The following is a 20,192-nucleotide window of genomic DNA, read 5'->3' as shown; positions in this document are numbered from 1 at the left end:
GATGCGCTTAGTCATCGTGACATCATTTATTTAAGGGCAATATAGTAATTAAGGGAAATGTTGCGCCGTAAGTTAGTCAAACCCCTGCTTCGAGAACTTAAAATTTTATTAGTCAAGTACGATTATGACCCCACATTATTATGTGCCGATTCTGCTGGAACTCATCTGGTTGCCTATGGCGCAAATTACATTAACAGGCCCGAATGAGCCCTGAATGAAACCCATTAAAACATCTGGCCTAGGTCCGAATTCTTATATCATCTAAACGACAGCGTTTTAAGTCTCGTTAATTGTGGCGGACAAGAAAATGCGAGAAGCCGATGATGACAATTCATAAATGCTACCGTTTACGATGATGCATAGATTCTCTCCCATAGTCGAGTTTTATCTTAGCAAACGTCAATTTTTCTTACTTTCTTCTCAATTCAAGTCTCGCTTTGACTTGATTCACAGAAGTTTTCACGTTTCTAGAGCTCTCGAAGATAATTTCCGGAGAAGTAACGGGATTGGCTTAGTTTGTCTCGAGAAGAACCACAACCACAACGATCGTACGAAAAACTCCAAGTACGATGAATTCGCGAGTGATGTCGAAAAAGCCTACAGGATTTTGCGGAAATTTCATTCTAGGGTTCCGAAGTTGGAACTCGCGCTTAACGAATCCGGTGTTGAACTCCGACCCGGGTTAATCGAACGGGTTCTGAATCGTTGTGGGGATGCTGGGAATCTAGGTTACAGATTTTTCGTCTGGGCGGCGAAGCAACCTCGTTATTGTCATAGCATCGAAGTGTATAAATCAATGGTGAAAATTCTAAGTAAGATGCGTCAATTTGGAGCTGTTTGGGGTTTAATCGAAGAAATGAGGAAGGAGAATCCGCAGTTGATTGAACCGGAATTGTTTGTGGTTTTGGTTCAGAGGTTTGCCTCTGCGGATATGGTGAAGAAAGCCATTGAGGTGCTCGACGAAATGCCTACGTTTGGTTTAGAGCCAGACGAGTATGTATTCGGGTGTTTGCTAGATGCGTTGTGTAAGCACGGTAGCGTTAAGGATGCTGCAAAGCTTTTCGAGGATATGAGATTGCGGTTTCCAGTGAATTTGAGATATTTTACTTCGTTGTTGTATGGTTGGTGCAGGGAAGAGAAGATGATGGAGGCTAAATATGTTTTGGTTCAGATGAAGGAAGCTGGGTTTGAGCCAGATATTGTTGATTACACCAACTTGTTAAGTGGGTATGCTAATGCTGGTAAAATGGCTGATGCTTATGATCTTTTGAAAGATATGAGAAGAAGAGGGTTTGAACCGAATGCAACTTGCTACACGGTTTTGATTCAAGCATTGTGTAAGGTAGATAGAATGGAGGAGGCAATGAAGGTATTTGTTGAGATGGAGAGGTATGAATGTGAGGCTGATGTTGTGACTTACACTGCATTAGTTAGTGGGTTTTGCAAATGGGGAAAGATTGATAAGTGTTATCTAGTTTTAGACGATATGATAAAAAAGGGGCTCATGCCTTCTCAACTCACCTATATGCATATCATGGCAGCTCATGAGAAAAAGGAAAAACTTATAGAGTGTTTGGAGCTGATGGAGAAGATGAAGCAGATAGAGTATCATCCCGATATTGGCATTTACAATGTCGTCATCAGATTGGCTTGTAAGTTGGGAGAAGTAAAGGAAGCTGTTAGATTATGGAACGAAATGGAAGGGAACGGTTTGAGTCCTGGAGCAGATACGTTTGTTATTATTATCAATGGATTAACAAGCCAAGGTTGTTTACTCGAAGCCTGTGATCACTTTAAAGAAATGGTAGCTCGAGGATTGTTCTCCGTTCCTCAATACGGAACTCTGAAGTTATTGCTAAATACCCTTTTAAAAGACAAGAAGCTCGAAATGGCAAAAGATGTTTGGAGTTGCATCACAAGTAAAGGCTCTTGCGAGCTGAGTGTATCATCGTGGACAATATGGATCCATGCCTTGTTCTCAAAAGGTTATGAAAAGGAGGCTTGTTCTTATTGTCTTGAAATGATAGAGTTGGAGTTCATGCCACAACCAGACACATTTGCTAAACTTATGAAGGGATTGAAGAAATTGTATCATAGAGAATTCGCTGTAGAGATTACAGAGAAAGTGAGGAATATGGCAGCTGAGAAAGAGATGAGTTTTAAGATGTATAAGAGAAGAGGAGTGCAAGATTTGACTGAGAAAGCTAAATCTAAACAAGATAGAGAAGGGAAGAAGAAGCAGAGGACTCGATAAAGCCTTTTTTTTTTTTTTTGTTGAGTCTTCGTACACTGCATGTTGTTTTTTTGAAGCTTGCAAGTGTCGGCAAAACGGCAAGAAGTCAATGTGTTAGTTAAATGCGCAGAACTAAAACGACAGCGTTTAAGGAGCAGCGCACTCGTAATAATAACACTAGCCACTAGGGACGAAGCTTTCGTTTAGTAAAATTTAGCTTAGAACACAGACAGAAGCATTTTCTCGGATCTGAGATCTTTAGATCCGAACATCGTTTATTTCAAATTGTTGATTCATTTCAAGGTATGTCATCTTCCTCTTCGAATTCTTCAGTATTGTTTTTGGGTTTTTTTACATTTTCCGCTTATCGGATTTTTCGTAGAGTGAATCCTCTGTTTCATGGATCTATCCATGGTATTGATTTGTTTCTGTGCATTTATGCTCTGCTTGTTGCTATTATGTTACTGAAATGGTACAATGAATCTGAACGAATCTGTTTTGGTAATTTGTATTCCTGATTCATGGATCTGTTTTTTTATTCCATATCTGGTAAAATTTTTTTGATGCGTTAATGATTATTGCATCACTGAACGAAAGAAGCAGCTAAAGCTAAATCAAAGTTTTGAATTTTGTCGGTAGTTCAGAGAATGGCGTTTATTCTAGTTCGTACTTGGTAGTGTTTTTGTGGTTTTGGAGATGAATCTATCCTAATGTCTATTTTGTTTTGAAGGTCTTAAAAAAAAGTTTTTGAGGGATCCCAGCCATGTCAAGAAGGCAAGTAAGGCGTGTAGGGGATAGTGGAAGCTTCCCATTTGTAGGAGCTTTGCATTCGAAATCGCGTTCGTCTCCTTTGTTATCTGTTTGCCTTGTTCTCGTGGTATGTATGATGCTTTGTGCGTTGTTGTAAATCTCTAAGTAATTCGTTTCATAGGATACAGATTGATGTAATCCTTTTTATTTTCCAGGGAGCATGCCTTCTCATTGGTTATGCTTACAGTGGTCCAGGTGTGTATTATCTTCAACTAAGTATATAATGTGTTTTTGCTCGTGGTTTTGATTTGAAAGCCCTAATGGATACAATTCGTGTGATTACAGGTATGTTCAAAAGTATCAGAGAAGTCAGCAAGATCACAGGTAATTCTTGTTTCTCATATTTAATGCAAGTGTTTATGATTAGTGTTCAGACAGTGAGGATGATTTTCATAAATTAACCTGCAAGAATGCGTGACAATTGACATTAACTGTCGAATTTTGTTTGACAACTCTCTACAGGGGACTACTCTTGCACAGCAGAAGTTCAAAGAGCCATTCCTGTTCTTAAGAGTGCGTATGGAGATACCATGCGCAAAGTCTTGCACGTGGGTCCCGAAACATGCTCAGTCGTCTCGAGTCTGTTGAATGAAGAAGAGACGGAAGCATGGGGTGTTGAACCGTATGATGTGGAGGATGCAGATTCTAACTGCAAAAGTCTTTTGCACAAAGGCCTTGTACGTGTGGCTGACATCAAATTCCCTCTGCCTTACCGGTCAAAGTCGTTTTCTCTTGTGATCGTCTCAGACGCATTGGATTACCTCTCACCCAGGTACCTGAACAAAACCGTGCCTGAACTTGCACGGGTCGCTTCAGATGGTGTCGTTCTTTTTGCAGGTAACTAAAACCAAACCCTTGAGAAAGAAAAAACCAAAATTAAGAGATGTAAATCCAGTCTGATGGCACTTAATCTTCATCTATTACAGGTAACCCTGGTCAACAAAAGGCTAAAGGTGCGGAATTGTCGAAATTTGGACGACCAGTAAGTTCACTAAAACCAAGTCGTGTCATGAAGGAAACCACAGATTACATTCATCAATTCAGAGGTGTGAGTTAGGTTTATACATGTTCTGTTTGCTAACTTGATGCTATTTGAATATTTTGCAGGCTAAAATGCGTAGCTCGTCCTGGTGGATCCGTTTCTTCTCACAGACGAACTTAGAGGAAAACGAAGCAGCAATCAAGAAATTCGAACAAGCAGCTTCCAAGAGTTCATACAAACCAGCTTGTCAAGTTTTCCACCTCAAGCCATTACATTAGTACACACTAGATATTATTAATTTACTGGTCTTAAGATATCAAACCAGATATATCTCCTCTCTGTTAAATGCCTTTTTCACTATAGAAAGAAACAAAACTCCCACAAATTGTAACCCATTCTCAACGATTTGATTCATAATTTAACTATTTAAATAAATTAGCCTGCATTTATATGATATAAAACTATAATATCATCTGCTAGAATCTGGTACTCTAGTTTTTATAGGTAGTCCGCCAGTTGAATGGTCGAATAACCAATTTGAGATAAAATAGGTATAAATATGTTCAAGAAATGGTAGAATAACAGCTAAAATGAAGTATTAGGCTAGTTGAAGTGTATCACTGTTTCTCGCATTTAGATGTTTTTTGTCCTAAGGTTGGAGAAGGCTTGATGCAACTCTACAAGTCGAGAAGAGGCCCTTTCTATTTGATTAGGTTGATACGAGCCCAGGCCTAATACAATTCATACGTTAATTACATCGTTGATATCTATGGACAGTATGAAAACGGCCCATGTTACATTGGAAATACTCGTAATATTTGTATACATATCTAGGTTTTAAGTTTTTTTTTTTTTAATTCTTTTTTCTTAATCACTGGTTTTGTTGAGCCGAAACACAGAGTAATCTTATGATATATATGTGACCTATATAGCTGCTGCATGAGTCGTTTTCCAATCTATTATTGGTTTCAAAATTTGGGAACCATTTGCCAAAAAAGAAAAAAAAAACATTCAAACAAAATACAGCATAGATTTTTATATGGAAAAGGATATGAAGAGAGACAATTACAAAGTGGTATAAAGACATAAACATAAGTTGACCATACTGTTTGGTAACTTGGTATCCAATGCAGGTGGGATTTTTTGTTTTCATTTCTTTGTTGTTGTCTAGTTTGTTTGGATATGACCTACCCAATTGTCATATAACACCAACTTGTATCTATATACAACATCATTTATTTTGATTTAAATCTCTTTCATGATTTAAGCCTTTCAAATCTTAATTTTTTTTTGTGTAACCGTGAAATCTCAAAATCGAAACATAAACTTATTACTACTTCCACTGCATATAGAAAAGAGAAAACCGTGTTTTTCATTTTTTGTTAGTGAAAGATTTCTGGAGTGATGGTATATATATATATATTATAATGACAAAAAAATATACATATGAGATTTTGAGAGTGTGAAATGGGACCTACGTTTTCAATTCTTGGAACATGAATAGTGGAAACTAAGAAAAACAAAAAATCGAAAAAGAGAAAGATCACGATGGTTGTCACCAAAATGTTGTTGATGATGTAGGGACTTGGGGTGGGTAGGGTCGTATAACCTATACTTTTCACATGCATTCTTAAACCCTAAATCTACTGCATCTCCATGTGCCTCCCCTCACGTCTCTCCCTCTCTCTATCTGTTTTTTTTTTTCTTTTTAAATCAATTACAATAGAAATATATGCATAATTTTCGGGAACAAACCCGAAAAAACCGCCATCTATTTTTTTTGGCCGTTTAATACCTCGGTTTATTTTTTTGGAATAAAAATACCTTATATATTTATAGTTGGTAAAAAAATACCTCATTTTTTTATTGTTGGTAGATTCCAACCCACGACTTAACATCCGTTAACGGACGTTAAAAAATTATTTAACGGTGTTAAACTTTAACCTTACGTGTTTATACTAATATATACTATCCGTTGTACCCAATTATCATTATGTTGTCCTCGTCTAGTGGCAATGCGTTGGTTTTGTAAAATACAAGACCCTGGGTTCGACACTCCAACTTTTGTTTTTTTGTTTTTTTTTGCTTTTTTCTGTGTCTTCCTCGACAACCATGAAACCCTAGCCGTCGACCACCATGAATCGTCCGCCTCTTTTGTTTTCCTTGCCTCCTCCGCCTCTTTTGCTTTTTGATTTGATTGGATCCATATGTGATGATGCTAATGAATTGTTTCTTCGTTAGTTCCTTAAATTCATACAAATTGTTCTCATCACGTTTTTGTTTTTGTTTTTTTGTTTTCCTCTGAATCTGAAGGTTCAAGTAAAAAACTTCCCTCAATTAACAAAATTAAATAGACCAGATGTGGTCGGTGGTTAGGACACGGAAAGCAGTGACAGAGTAATCGCCATCGGAGAGGAAGAAGTCGCCGTCTCCACCGGTGAAGAAGATAAAGAACACACAAAAATTGGAAAAAAAAATAAAAAAAAAACTAAAATTGGGGATTCGAAACTGGGTTTTGTGAATTACTCAGCCCACACGTTGCCACTAGACGAGGATAATATAATTGTAGTGCTTACAAAAGGATAGTATATAACCTTATAAAAACGTAAGGTAATAATTTATCACCGTTAAATGGTTTCGTAACGTCCGTTAACGGATGTTAAGTCGTGGGTTAGAATCTACCAACAATTAAAAAATGAAGTATTTTTTTACCAACTATAAATATATAAAGTATTTTTATTCCAAAAAAATAAACCGAAGTATTAAACAGCCAAATAAAAAATAAATGGCGGTTTTTTCGGGTTTTTTCCCCATAATTTTCCCCAATTGCATCATATATATAACCAGCTAAAACAAGTTTGAAGCAAATTTTGCATATATACAATCCAAACTTCGTCAATTCTATTAAAGTTCGTTATCTTTTTCTTTTTTTGTGTGTGTGTGAAATATAGCGATTATTAGTTTAAGAAAACTCTTAATCAAAATAGTAGAGTATAATTGTTTTCGAAAATTATGTACTTGTTTTTATTTTAACTTCTTAAAAATCATACTGTTGAGACAATATTAATTTTTTTTTTTTTTTTTTGTCAAAGTTGAGACAATATTAATTATGGTCATGAAGAACCAAACAAATGTTTTATGTATCAATTGGCATATTTCAGCACAAGTCATTTTGTTTTTCTTGATTAATTTCTATTGTCTATACATATAAAAAAGAGAATATAACAACTATATATAACTATATCTTGATTTTTCAAAATATAGAATCTAAAATAGCTCTATGATAATAATTATCCAATTATGTGATTGCATTTTTGGGTTGATATGATATCTTTTGGTTGTTTCATAAAACAGAATCAAGAATATAATAAGATGATCAATACCGAAATATATGGCTTCATCACCAAATATTATTTCACATGTGATTCTCCAATGAGTCGTATTGGATTGTATCATTATTAAGAGTTGTTATACGAGGACCCATTTTTATCGAAGCAATCAAATCAATTTGAGCTTTTTAAAATCTTCAAAAATAATCTGAGAATATCACAACGTCTCATTAATTATTAAAAAGTACTTCAAAAAAGTGGGTATTCGAATTTGAAATGATAACGATTTCCTGACGTCAGAAAAATTTCTATAAGAAACAATAATTTTTTTTTTCTTTGGTTAGTTAAGAGACAATAATATGTTATATCTACCAAAGAATATTCCGGTTAAGTTAGTTAATAGTTGGAGTCAAACTTAAACGAACAACGTCGCCAACAAATCTGGGGGTATAAGTTATAAGTTTATAACCAACTGCCACCAACATTGGTTTTGATATCGTCCACCTGATTTTTTATGTTAATATAACTCAATTTGATGGATTAAATATTATGTTATTATACTAATCATTCTCCAAAACAATGATCAATTACTCATTTCAAATCATTTTTCCTTAAATTCTTTTTTTTTAGTCCCATGTTTCAAGAAATATTTATGCATTCTACTATTAGCTTATTTTAGACAAGAGTTTCGAATTTATATAAGAAGAAGTGTTTTTTTTTTCATTTATATATATTTTAAAAAAATCAGGATGAAGATAAATACAAGTAAAGACTCATTTCAACTAGTAGGAAAATATTATTTATTGTGCTTATGTTTTTATTATGATAACCATGAACCATCCAAACTCATTGTTTCACCCATGATGATTAAAGTAACTATATCAATATATCTGCAACAATATCTGTGGCTCAACATTTATTTTTACATAAACTGCGGATTTGATTAACCAACACAATTATGCTAAAACGTCTATTGATATTGGAGACCAATGTACGTCAATGAATACCGCATGTCCGCATAATTCACATTACAACTCCGGTCAATCTGTCAATTACAGGACTGAAAACATCCTAGTCAGTAAAAAACATATTTGTATGTGTACGATCCCACCAAATAAATAAGTTGTTGTCAATGAATAGAGGAAGAGAAAAAGAAAAAAATTGGCGGACCAATACATTTGGGACTACTAGAGTTTAGGGAGCATAAATGGTCCTATTTGACTTACCCTCAGGCGTCTACCGTATAAATAAATGTATTTTAGCTGTATAAATGTATACATACGTATATGCATACGTATACAGGATTAATTCATCGAGCCCTTAAGACGATTTGATGTCGGTATGGCATTACATTTGACTCCCTCCACTTGTCTCTCTTCGCTTTTCTTTGTATGTCATTTCCTTGTTTTTCAATTTTACGTTTACCACCCTATTTTATTTTGTTAATATTTAATAAGTCAACGAGTTGACACTTAACTACAGAATCTGGCTGTCAAAAAAAAAAAAAAAAAACTACAGAATCTGATAATCAAATTTACATAAAATGATCACAACTTTTGACAGCAAAATACTCACATTATAGGACATAGAGAATTTTAGAAGTCGATAAATAGAAATTATGAGGCATTAGTATTGGACAAAGACAAACACTGGAATATATTATATGTTGTTTTTTTTCTATCCAACTTCATAGAGCTAATTTTTTAGCTGACATATCATGACTCATGATGAGTGGACTTATTAAACTAATAACAAGTATAGTAATTCAGTTTATACGTACAACAACAAAAAAAAGATTAATTACATTTAAGTTTTCTTTTTTAATTGCTCTGTTTGGTCCCTAAAGGATGGTAATAATATGGACGGTCCGGCGGTGACGGAAACGCGTAAAGACTAATTATTTTAGTAATACTAATTATCATTATTTTAATCTATCATGATTATTTCCTTTTTCATCCGGGCTAATTTGTAGAATTATTATTTCATATGCTTGATCCTAGTAAAACAATAAAAAAATTAAGGAAAAAGCTCAAAATGTGTTATTTAATTATGTATGTATACAGTATATAGAATTGGAGAGAAAACAACATTTTTCAACCTCAACTGTTTACTGACGGATTTTTCCAACCCAAACTATGACCTTCAGTCGATTTCAACTCAAACCCAAAAATAATTCAAAATTGAAACTTGAACTAATATGCAAATGAGCCAATTTCGACACGACGCGAAACGGTGTTAGTTTAGAAGTTAACGGTTGCTCAACCTTGGATAATTCTCTCTCTACAACATTCTGCAAACTCTGAAAATAAAATCAAATAACCTTGAGAACCGTTAACTTCCGAACTAACACTGTTTCGGGTTGTGTTGAAATCGGCTCATTTACATTAGTTCAGATTTCGATTTTGAACTATTTTTGAGTTTGGATTGAAATCAACTGGATGTCATAATTTAGATTGAAAAAACCGCAAACAAATAGTTAAGGTTGAAAAATGTCATTTTCCCATAGAATTGGATTTGTCTTTTATTTTAAAACATCCAACTAGATGTTAACCCGTGGTACACAGCGGGTCTATATTTTTATTAAATAAAAAAATTGAATATTTTTTTTAAGATGATTTATAAATATATGCTACTGTATAGTACACCTTGGGACAATATTTTATAACTAATAATTAGAAATTTTAAATTGTATTTATTTTATTAATATTGTTTGTCTTGTTTTGTTTAGTGTTTAAGATTGTATAATTGTATTTAGATTGTTAATTCTAGGATTTTACCCGTAGTATATCATCTCATATTAATATCGACCAAAACCCGTCTCACCATATAACTCTGTCCCGTGAAATTAAACGTCATTTTGTCATTTTATTATAAAGTTCAAATATTTATAATACTTGAAACTTCATAAAAGTTTAATATCAACCCAAACTTCATAATTATATTTTGATTGTTATATTTAGGATTTCACCCGTAGTATACCGTCTCGTATTAATATTTTTTATAAATATTTATAATATTTAAACTTCTTATAAATTCGTATAAAGTTCAAATATTTATAATAGTTGAAACTTCATAAAAGTTTTAATATCGACCCAAACTTCATAATTGTATTGTGATTGTTATATTTAGGATTTCACCCGTAGTATACTGTCCTGTATTAATATCTTTTATAAATATTTATAATATTTAAACTTTTTATAAATTCTTCTAAAAATTCAAATATTTATAATATTTGAAACTTCATAAAAGTTTTAATATTATACATATTTAAAACGTTTAATAAAGTTAAACTTTTTCTAAGTAAATTCATAAAATTATTATATAAATGTGATCAAATTATATATATATTTTGTTTTTAAAACATTCCTATTGTTGATCCTTGCTTAAGTAGTACACCACATTACTCTTTCTCCAATAATACTTTCACGCTTAAAAAATGAGATCAAATCAAAAGAGGATTGCTATAAACTTCTACTTTCCTGCAAGAAAAAATAAACAAATTAAATTAAGAATTATATGGGTGAAATTAAATAAACAAATCAAATTAAATATTGTTACGATCTATTTTAAGTAATCTATATTTATGTCAATGAATAAAAATTAATTATTTGCTAAACTGAGTAGAAATTGATTTTCAAATTATTATTCTTTCCAAAATCTTAACTAAAGATTTGAGCATTAAACGTTTTTAAAATGTATTTATAGTAAGTGATTAATTTTTCCTAAAATTTCGATAACAGTTGTATAAAATTCAGTTAGTTGTTTAGGCAAATAATTAATGGATTAAGATCAACGTGATTATTGCTAATTGATCTGTTAAAAAGAAATGTTAGTGTTTTATGTAAAGTTAATATGAAAAGATTTAAAATGATTTTTGTGATTTTGTTTTGTTTTTAGTTTGGATTTTAATCCAACCACTCTTTCTTTGAATTGTTTAAAAGATTGTATAGTAGAATTTAAAGGAACAATAGATGAGATAAGATATGTGATATTAATTAGTTTAGATTGTGAATATATTCGAAATCAATTAGAGAATAAAGTTATTAAGTTACGATTAATGTGGCAATTAGTTTAGGTAATAATAACAAACTGAATTCTGCGAATGGTAAATGCTAAGTATCCGGAGATGATTAATATGGAAATAGTATAAGAATATGTAAATGAATTAAAGACAACATGACTTTATTTATCAGTTTGAAATTAAGACAACATCCCTAAAATTGCTTATCCAAGATCCGAATAGACTAAAACCGGGTCAAACCCGGATCCAATCCCATAGAATTGGATTTGTCTTTTATTTTAAAACATCCAATACTAAGACTTTTTATTTTATTTATAATGTGTGAATACGATTATAAATAGAAGCTCAATAATGGATCATTCTTATTTTCAAATAAAAACAAGAACTATAGCAATGTATTAGTTATTTATTGTACCAAATAATAGCTGATTAAATAATATAGAAAAGAAGTGTCTCACATGTCTAAGCGAATATTACTAAAACAATGGTAATGTCTGGGGCGGTCAAAATAGTCTCTCTATTTTCTGATTCTGTTGTCACTTTTTATTTTTGAAATTAAATGTGTCAGATTATTATCTATATATCCCCCAACAGACCCATTGCTTCTCCAACCACATCTCACTCTTCACCAACTTAAACCCTAATTCAAGATCTCTCTTTTTTCTTCCTCCCTCTCTTCCCACATTATTCTTCTCTACGACCAAAATCTCTTGACTTAAAAAAATCAGAAAATGAAACAGCTTTCAACAAAAGTGACAAGCAATGGTCATGGACAAGACTCATCCTACTTCTTGGGATGGGAAGAGTACGAGAAGAATCCTTACGATGAGATCAAGAACCCTAATGGGATGATCCAGATGGGTCTTGCCGAAAACCAGCTATGTTTCGATCTAATCGAGTCATGGTTAGTTAAGAACCCAGATGCAGCTAGTCTCAAGAGGAACGGTCAATCCATTTTCAGAGAGCTTGCTCTCTTTCAAGACTATCATGGCATGCCTGAATTCAAAAAAGTAAGCTTCTTTTACTTTTTCAAATTCAATAAAAGAGAGTAATCTAACGTGTATCACAAGTAATGAATCGATTTCTCAATTCTCATGAACATTTTATGTTATTTTTACAGGCTATGGCTGAGTTTATGGAAGAGATAAGAGGAAACCGTGTCACGTTCGATCCAAAAAATATTGTTTTAGCCGCTGGTTCGACCTCTGCGAACGAGACTCTCATGTTTTGTCTTGCAGAGCCTGGTGATGCTTTCCTTTTGCCTACTCCTTACTATCCTGGGTAAATTACACTTTTCCTCTTTACTTGGATTCCAAGTAAACCCAATAAAACGATATGCTTACGTCTAGGCCTTTTGATTACAGATTTGATAGAGATCTTAAATGGAGAACCGGAGCAGAGATAGTACCCATTCACTGCTCAAGCTCTAATGGCTTCCAAATCACGGAATCAGCTCTGCAACAAGCTTACCAACAAGCCGAGAAACTTGATCTTAAAGTCAAAGGAGTTCTTGTCACGAATCCATCTAACCCACTTGGCACTGCGTTGACCAGACGTGAGCTTAACCTTCTCGTTGACTTCATCACTTCCAAGAACATTCATCTCATTAGCGACGAGATCTATTCAGGTACTATGTTCGGGTTTGAACAGTTCATAAGCGTAATGGATGTCTTGAAAGACAAGAAACTCGAAAACACCGAGGTTTCAAAACGAGTCCACGTCGTTTATAGCCTTTCCAAAGATTTGGGACTTCCTGGTTTCCGTGTGGGAGCGATCTACTCCAACGAAGAAATGATCGTTTCGGCAGCTACAAAAATGTCAAGTTTTGGTCTTGTTTCTTCTCAGACACAATACCTTCTCTCTGCATTGCTCTCCGACAAGAAGTTCACAAGCCAATACCTCGAAGAGAATCAGAAACGACTCAAGTCCAGACAGAGACGTCTCGTGTCTGGTCTTGAGTCTGCGGGGATTACTTGCCTGAGAAGCAACGCGGGTTTGTTCTGTTGGGTCGACATGAGACACCTTTTGGACACAAACACATTTGAAGCAGAGCTTGATCTCTGGAAGAAGATTGTTTACAACGTGAAACTAAACATCTCACCCGGTTCGTCATGTCACTGCACCGAACCGGGTTGGTTTAGGGTTTGTTTCGCTAATATGAGCGAGGATACACTCGATTTGGCCTTGAAGAGGCTCAAAACTTTCGTCGAATCCACAGACTGTGGAAGAATGATTTCAAGAAGCAGCCATGAAAGGCTCAAGAGTTTGAGGAAGAAGACAGTCTCTAACTGGGTTTTCCGGGTTTCATGGACCGATCGTGTACCTGATGAACGATGAAATTATTCATCTCCCAAAGTTTGAGACGACGAACAAAAAACCACTGCACGGTTTTTTCTTCTTCTTTATTTCCTTCATTTTTTTATATTTTGGGAAAGTATTTTTCATTTTCCAAAATATCTATAATCACATCATTATATATGTAATATTCTTTTATGTTTGGGTGAGTCTTTATGCGATTTTTCGGGTGTAAAATTGTTACTATAAGTGTTGTTATATGTTTTTTAAAATGCACTCAATCCGAATGTGGATTTGCAGTGGCTATATATAAAAATAAATATATATCCCGTTGTAATTTTGGTGAAATGTTTGCATGTATTGTACCCATAAAAATGTAATTCACTCTTTTTAATTTATATATATTTTTTTTGATTTTGTAAATATGCGTTTCTTTAATTTTATGCTCTATCATTTGGTATAGGTTTTTGAGTTTATTGTGATAATTCTCCTTTGACCATAAGTCTATAATGATCTTTAACGTTGGTTAAGGACGTTAGTTAAGGCATATCACAAGGAGGCTTAATTTGATGTCAATTTACTCATTAATTAATCATTATATAAATGGATATGGCGGGAATTGATTTGGTCAACTGTGAAAACAAAAAGGGAAAGTCAAAGGTATTGTCACTTAGTTGAATCAAAAGAGAAGGCATGATCTCTTTGTCGAAAATGTTCGATGAAGCCTAATTAATTTGTTAAAAACGACTTATAAACCATTTATAATTTATGGGACAAAGTACTGAAGTAGCTTCTAGCCTTCTACGGCAGTAAAATTTTGAGCTAGCATTTGAATATCCACGTAACATATTTTCTTGAACTAAGATTACAAGTTTACAACGAAATTAATTTTTTTTCAAAAGTCAAAACTTACTTCTAATGTTATCAGGATTAACGCAGTTATAAGAAAAAATGAGCAACTTACGAAAAGAAAAAAGCTGAAATATGGATACCGCTGAGAGCATGGTTGATTGATTAGTATGTCCCAAATGATTACAATGATTAGAGATTTATACATTACGATTCCAATCATCGAAATCAATAATTTTCAAAATTTTGATAATGAAAGGGCTCCAATCATTTGAAGAGAAAAGGCATTATAACCATATAAATTTTGTGTAATTATTTGCCGAGGGATAAAGTAGAGGATAAAGTTTCATATCATAGGCTAATCATCATAGACTTATAGTATAAGATACTAGATACCGGTCAAATGTAATTATGCTAAGCCTATCACATAAAAAATAAAATAAAACTAAAAAAGTGCCATGAGCTTTGTTGGTACTACGAAGACTACGAAATATGTAATACAACTTTAGTAACCGATTTTATTTTTAATTATAGCATGATACGCGGCTATACCGGCCGTAACGGCAAATGATCCTTACATGTGAACAGCATTAATTTGGCGGTTGTGTTCCCAAATTAATTGATAATTCGATTAAAAAACTTAATAGAGATATGTAGTAGTAGTACGTACTTTGACAAATAAGAGATTGAGAATTTGGTTGGATTTGAGAATCCGTGAATGAGTAATACTGAGTAAGTAGTACTTAAAAGTCTTTATTGCATATGACCGACCATAACTATACAAACTGCTATTATGAAGTCGTTGTACCAGAAAATTTTCGTCATTGATCATGGTCGTACTTGCTAATATTTTAAGCGACAGGGAATGATATTTGATATTATCATTCCATAAATTGTTACGTCAACGTAGCTACATACTAATCATATAGGACTACTTTATATTAATGTAAGAATACGTTTTCCTCTAAAAATGTTTAAATTATTGTTTTACCCATTTTGCCAAAATTGTAAAATCCTATAGGTGTTATTCCACGGTATTTAGGACTATATTATACACTTTCAATTTCTTGTTAAATTATATTAGGGACAAACTGGTTACATTTTTTGTTTTTGTTTTTTAATTAAATATAGATTATGGAAGTTTTATCTTTATCAACGTATTGTAAAATAGATATACATATGCATGTCAAGTTTGAACCAAGCTTTCAGTCACGTGGGCTTCACGAGTAAGGCCATATAACTGCACATGCCATGACACAAAAACATATAACATCTCTTATACATATATACCTATTGTAATCCAATTTATATATTGCCTAACAAAAATGAATTGTAACGATTTCTTTTTTTTTTCTCCATATTTGACTTCGACCGATCGATTGGAGTATTGGACAAATAATTTGGAATTCAAATTACATCAATTATACGCCAGGACCCTGGACCCATTTGATGTTCTTCATGTATGCATGAGGGGTCATCTACGCATGGCATTGCTAGTTACATTACACATACATACTTGATCCATACATCACATAACATGATGGAGGAAAAATTCGGAATTAAAATTTCATATATTATAAGCTCTAATATACCATGTGGGTCACGTTAGTTTTTCTCGTACTTGATGCATAGCTTATGAATCGAGAAGTCACTAGCTATTTTTTAAAATACGAATATATCTTTAATTTTCTTGTCTATAGTTACGATAGAACTTAAATTAATGATGTGCTTCGTACATACATCCACTTAATATGTGCACGATTAAGAAGATTCAACGCACATTTGTTACGTAACGTAAGAAACAATTATCAAATCACACAAAGATTTGTTTCTTTGGCTTAGATGCACCGTCTTGAATTATAATATAAAGTCGATTTATTAATGCTCATGGAGTTTATCAATGTTCATCCTCTTCTTCCCATATTTTTGAACATTGTTTACCCAAATTAATCTCTCTTTTTAATTTTTATTATTATTTGACTTTTAAAGGTAGTTCTTTTTTCAAAGATACTAATTTTAGTCGGCTCTTCCTACCTTTCAACCTAAGTAATTAGTGACATACAGTAATGCTTAATTCTCTAATTCAAACCCAAGACCGAGAGTGGTAAATTAATAATTCTCCTTTCTAAATCGTAACAAATGGGCTTTTATGGGGCCTTACGAGACGTGCCATTGCCATATGCTTTCCATTAAAAATGGGCTTTATTGGGCCTTGCAAGTCGTGGAAGCAAAGGTAATATCAGTGTTCAAGAAAGCGCTAGGCGCTAAGCGGGCGGTGACCCAGTGCCTAGCGCCTAGAACGCCTAATCGGGGCCTATGCGATTTTTTAGGCGGTTTAGACGTTTATAATATAATACATTATAAATATGATATTATATATAAAAGTTATATAAAATATCAATATAAAACTAAAAATTATGAAATTATAAACAAAAACTAGATAAAATATTTATTTATATTTATATTAAATAATATATAAATATTTATAACTATATATATAAATAAAACTCTAATTGAAATTGAAAAAATACATTAAAACAAGATCTATGTAATTTTAGGCGGTCAAGGCGGTTATCTAGACGTCGAATGAGAGCCTAGCGCCTAGTCGGGGCCTAGGCGACCGCCTAGACCGCTTTTTAGAACACTGGGTAATATTGATTGGGATGTTTTGATTGGATATTTTTTGGTAAGATGTTTTGATCTGGATATTATAATATAACTAAATAATCCTCTGACCAATTTCTTTTTTTTTTAAATAATCAAGAATGATATTGCGAATAATCAGTGAAAAATATTATTTAAAATAAAATTTTAAAGTTGGCAAATATAAAGTAGCGGGCATATTCCTGTATCTATCTTTTTCCCCATAAGCAGATAACAAGAAATTGCCAAATCATCTACGTAATGAAAGCAAGCAGTATTATATAAAAAGTTAAAACACATAAAAAACAATCAGATGGACGCGACATTACTCCCATTTCCACAATCAAACATTTCATTATTTTATGTAAATAGAAACAAATTTCCTAACTTTTAAACGGACAGAAAACATAATCAAAAAGTTGAAAAGATAACTATTATTATAAAAGAACAAAAAAATACAAATCAAGGTTAATAATATTAACGTGTTAGTGAGTGTCAGCATCAGCTGCATTATATAATTATTAAGTATGTTGGTTCCTTTTTGACAAGGTCCAATTTTAATGGTTAAACAAAGAAATTATATCATTAAATATTACAAAAATGTCGTCGCGGGGCGAATTGTCGCGAGGCTAATCAAGGTTTTATATGGTGTTGTTTTACTTATCGTCAAGAGGTTTGACAGAATGTACCATTAATCAATGCATTAAATTACTAATCACAAGTGAATCCATATTATTCGCATATCTATATATAGTCTCTCGTTCATATAGTATATATCGTTTTGTTCCTTGATTTCTTCTCAACGATTATTATTCCTTTTTCCTTCTTTTCATATAATGCTTTACCTTGACCCAAGAAGGATTTAAGTTATATATTTTCCTAAGTTTTCAGTTCATAAAATATTAAACTCATTCTTAGGTAGATGAGAAATGCTTTAATAAAAACTATAAAAGTTATACGGCTCATTAGCTAAGTATAGCATGCAAGTCCATGGTCAAGACACGTCCTGCCATCCACTGATGCAAGTGCTTACATACATAATCTTCATCACTATCTCTAGAATCTCCTAATTTTCCTCCCTAGATTACGATTTTTAATTAATTGCTATCTTTTATCCTAATTGTGGATTTAATTAATTTAAATATTAATTAGAGGAGGATAATTCCATAAGATTTGTCGTTTTTCTCTTTGTAGAGAATGTTTGGAACATACAAAATGACTTGTCTTTCACTACTAGTTTTTCAATTATATACACACTTTTATTCTATTGTCCTTAAGCGGATGTATGTATAAAACTGAGATTAACAAAAAACATTCTTCTTCTTAATTATTACTCCCTTTGTATTTGAAAAAATGTCGTTTCTAACTGTTTTTGGGTGAATTAAGAAAGGGCACAGAATTACAAAACTAACTTTATAAAAAACGATTATTTACAATTATATTTTTGGTATCTGTAGTTTTGGTAATTTAGACTGATTAATTATGATCAATTAATTGGGGGTAATTTAGGAAATTTTATGCAAAAGTTGTTAAAATGACAACTAATTAAAAACACAGAAAAAAGGCTAGAACGACATTTATTCAAATACGGAGGGAGCATATATTTGTGTATAGTATCAATCAAGCACGGCTTACAAAACCAAAAAATATAATGTCATTTTCTGGAAATAAAAATCCAAAAAAAATGATAAAAGGTTTTACATGTATTGGACTGTTAGATTCTGTTTGGTAAACGGGTCCTTCTATCAATTAGTCCATCTACGTAAAATATCAAATGAAACAATATTTCTTTGTAAGAACATAAATTAAGTTTCATTCTAATCTAAAATGTACACAAATTTTAAACGATCCTGAATAAATATTTCATATTAAAAAATTACATAATTACGTAAGTAAAATGTGAACACCATGTTTAGTGCCGTACATATGTTAGATCATGTGAACTATTGAAATTTACATCTTGTAGATTTATAGTAGTATTATTGCCTTTCTCTGAGTGGGTTGATAAACCCATCTATTTATTATATACATATGTAGCCTTTTTAAAGTCAATGTAGAATATACGAGTGTTGCGTCGTCTCCAAACGTAAAATATATAAAGAAATGTTTTTTACTGGCTAATTGTTTTGAACTAACTATAAAAGAAACATAAAAATCGTAAAATAAAACCATAAATAGAAACGGAAAAAATCTTAAAGAAGAAAACAAGTACAAAAGAAAACAAAAATAGAAGTGTAACTTTGGTTGGAAAAGTTAGGGTTCGAAACCAAAAGTTTAAATTCATCTACGAAAACTTTGAATGAGATATGGCCTAATTAGGCGGTTGCATTTTCTCCAAAGGGTATGAATCGGAACTCTTATCTTTTCGTTTGTAGGTTCATATCGTCACTAGACTCTTCTAAAGTTTATTCGGTTGACATTAAAGAAAATATAATACTTTATAAAATGTATAATAGGAACGTTGTATGAAACAATAATAATATTTTTGCTTTTAAATTTGGTAAATAAATAAATGACATGATTTTTGTCACTCCAAATAAAAATGGTAGAAATGAAATGATTTTATTTAGAGGTTTGAATGGGCAAAGATATGTGCCAAACTCAAACAGGAAAAAGAGAAATTTGAGTGACATCATTTGATTCTGTGATCTTCAAATTCCCAAACTGACTAGAGGGAGTTTCGAAGCTGTACGTACACCTTCGTTGAATTGGTAAGACAAATCTTCTTCATTTTGTTAGGTATTTATTTATTTGTCTACTACAGTATTATTGTTAAACATAAATGGTTTCCAGCGATATTGTGCGTTGCAAACCGGAGAGATCCAAGTAGTATTAGTCCTATATATTGAACCGGGAAAAGATATCTTTAAATTTGTTTAATACTACTAATTATGTAAGAAAAATAATTGACACTTAACATATACTTATATATAGTTGTGCATACACACACATATGTGTATTCGAGTGTTTGTCGGAGTATCTCTGATCAGACGAAGCCATATAGATCCGACCATGTACGTGTCCAATTAA

At 32.6% G+C, this 20,192-nt stretch overlaps 3 protein-coding genes across 3 annotated transcripts; all 3 read left to right on the top strand.

Annotated features, from left to right (window-relative positions):
• The first annotated feature begins 19 nt into the window (after positions 1–19).
• Positions 20–2,290, top strand: LOC9302763 (putative pentatricopeptide repeat-containing protein At5g65820). Its single transcript, XM_002866645.2, has one exon. The coding sequence runs from the start codon at positions 338–340 to the stop codon at positions 2,252–2,254; it is 1,917 nt and encodes a 638-aa protein (XP_002866691.1). The 5' UTR covers positions 20–337; the 3' UTR covers positions 2,255–2,290.
• A 146-nt stretch (positions 2,291–2,436) lies between these two features.
• LOC9302762 (uncharacterized protein At3g49720) lies at positions 2,437–4,460 on the top strand. Its single transcript, XM_002866644.2, has 7 exons — positions 2,437–2,536; positions 2,964–3,110; positions 3,199–3,238; positions 3,329–3,367; positions 3,506–3,880; positions 3,970–4,025; positions 4,151–4,460. Exons 2-7 carry the CDS (start codon positions 2,997–2,999, stop codon positions 4,301–4,303), a joined length of 777 nt encoding a protein of 258 aa, XP_002866690.1. The 5' UTR covers positions 2,437–2,536; positions 2,964–2,996; the 3' UTR covers positions 4,304–4,460.
• Positions 4,461–11,670: 7,210 nt separating this feature from the next.
• LOC9301057 (1-aminocyclopropane-1-carboxylate synthase 5) lies at positions 11,671–14,074 on the top strand. The gene is made up of 3 exons (XM_002866643.2): positions 11,671–12,385; positions 12,496–12,656; positions 12,740–14,074. The coding sequence occupies exons 1-3, from the start codon at positions 12,107–12,109 to the stop codon at positions 13,710–13,712; spliced, it is 1,413 nt and encodes a 470-aa protein (XP_002866689.1). The 5' UTR covers positions 11,671–12,106; the 3' UTR covers positions 13,713–14,074.
• The last annotated feature ends 6,118 nt before the right edge of the window (positions 14,075–20,192 follow it).

Source organism: Arabidopsis lyrata (assembly GCF_000004255.2).
Source record: "Arabidopsis lyrata subsp. lyrata unplaced genomic scaffold ARALYscaffold_8, whole genome shotgun sequence".
NCBI classification, from domain to species: domain Eukaryota; kingdom Viridiplantae; phylum Streptophyta; class Magnoliopsida; order Brassicales; family Brassicaceae; genus Arabidopsis; species Arabidopsis lyrata.
This window is presented reverse-complemented; position numbering and strand designations above follow the sequence as displayed.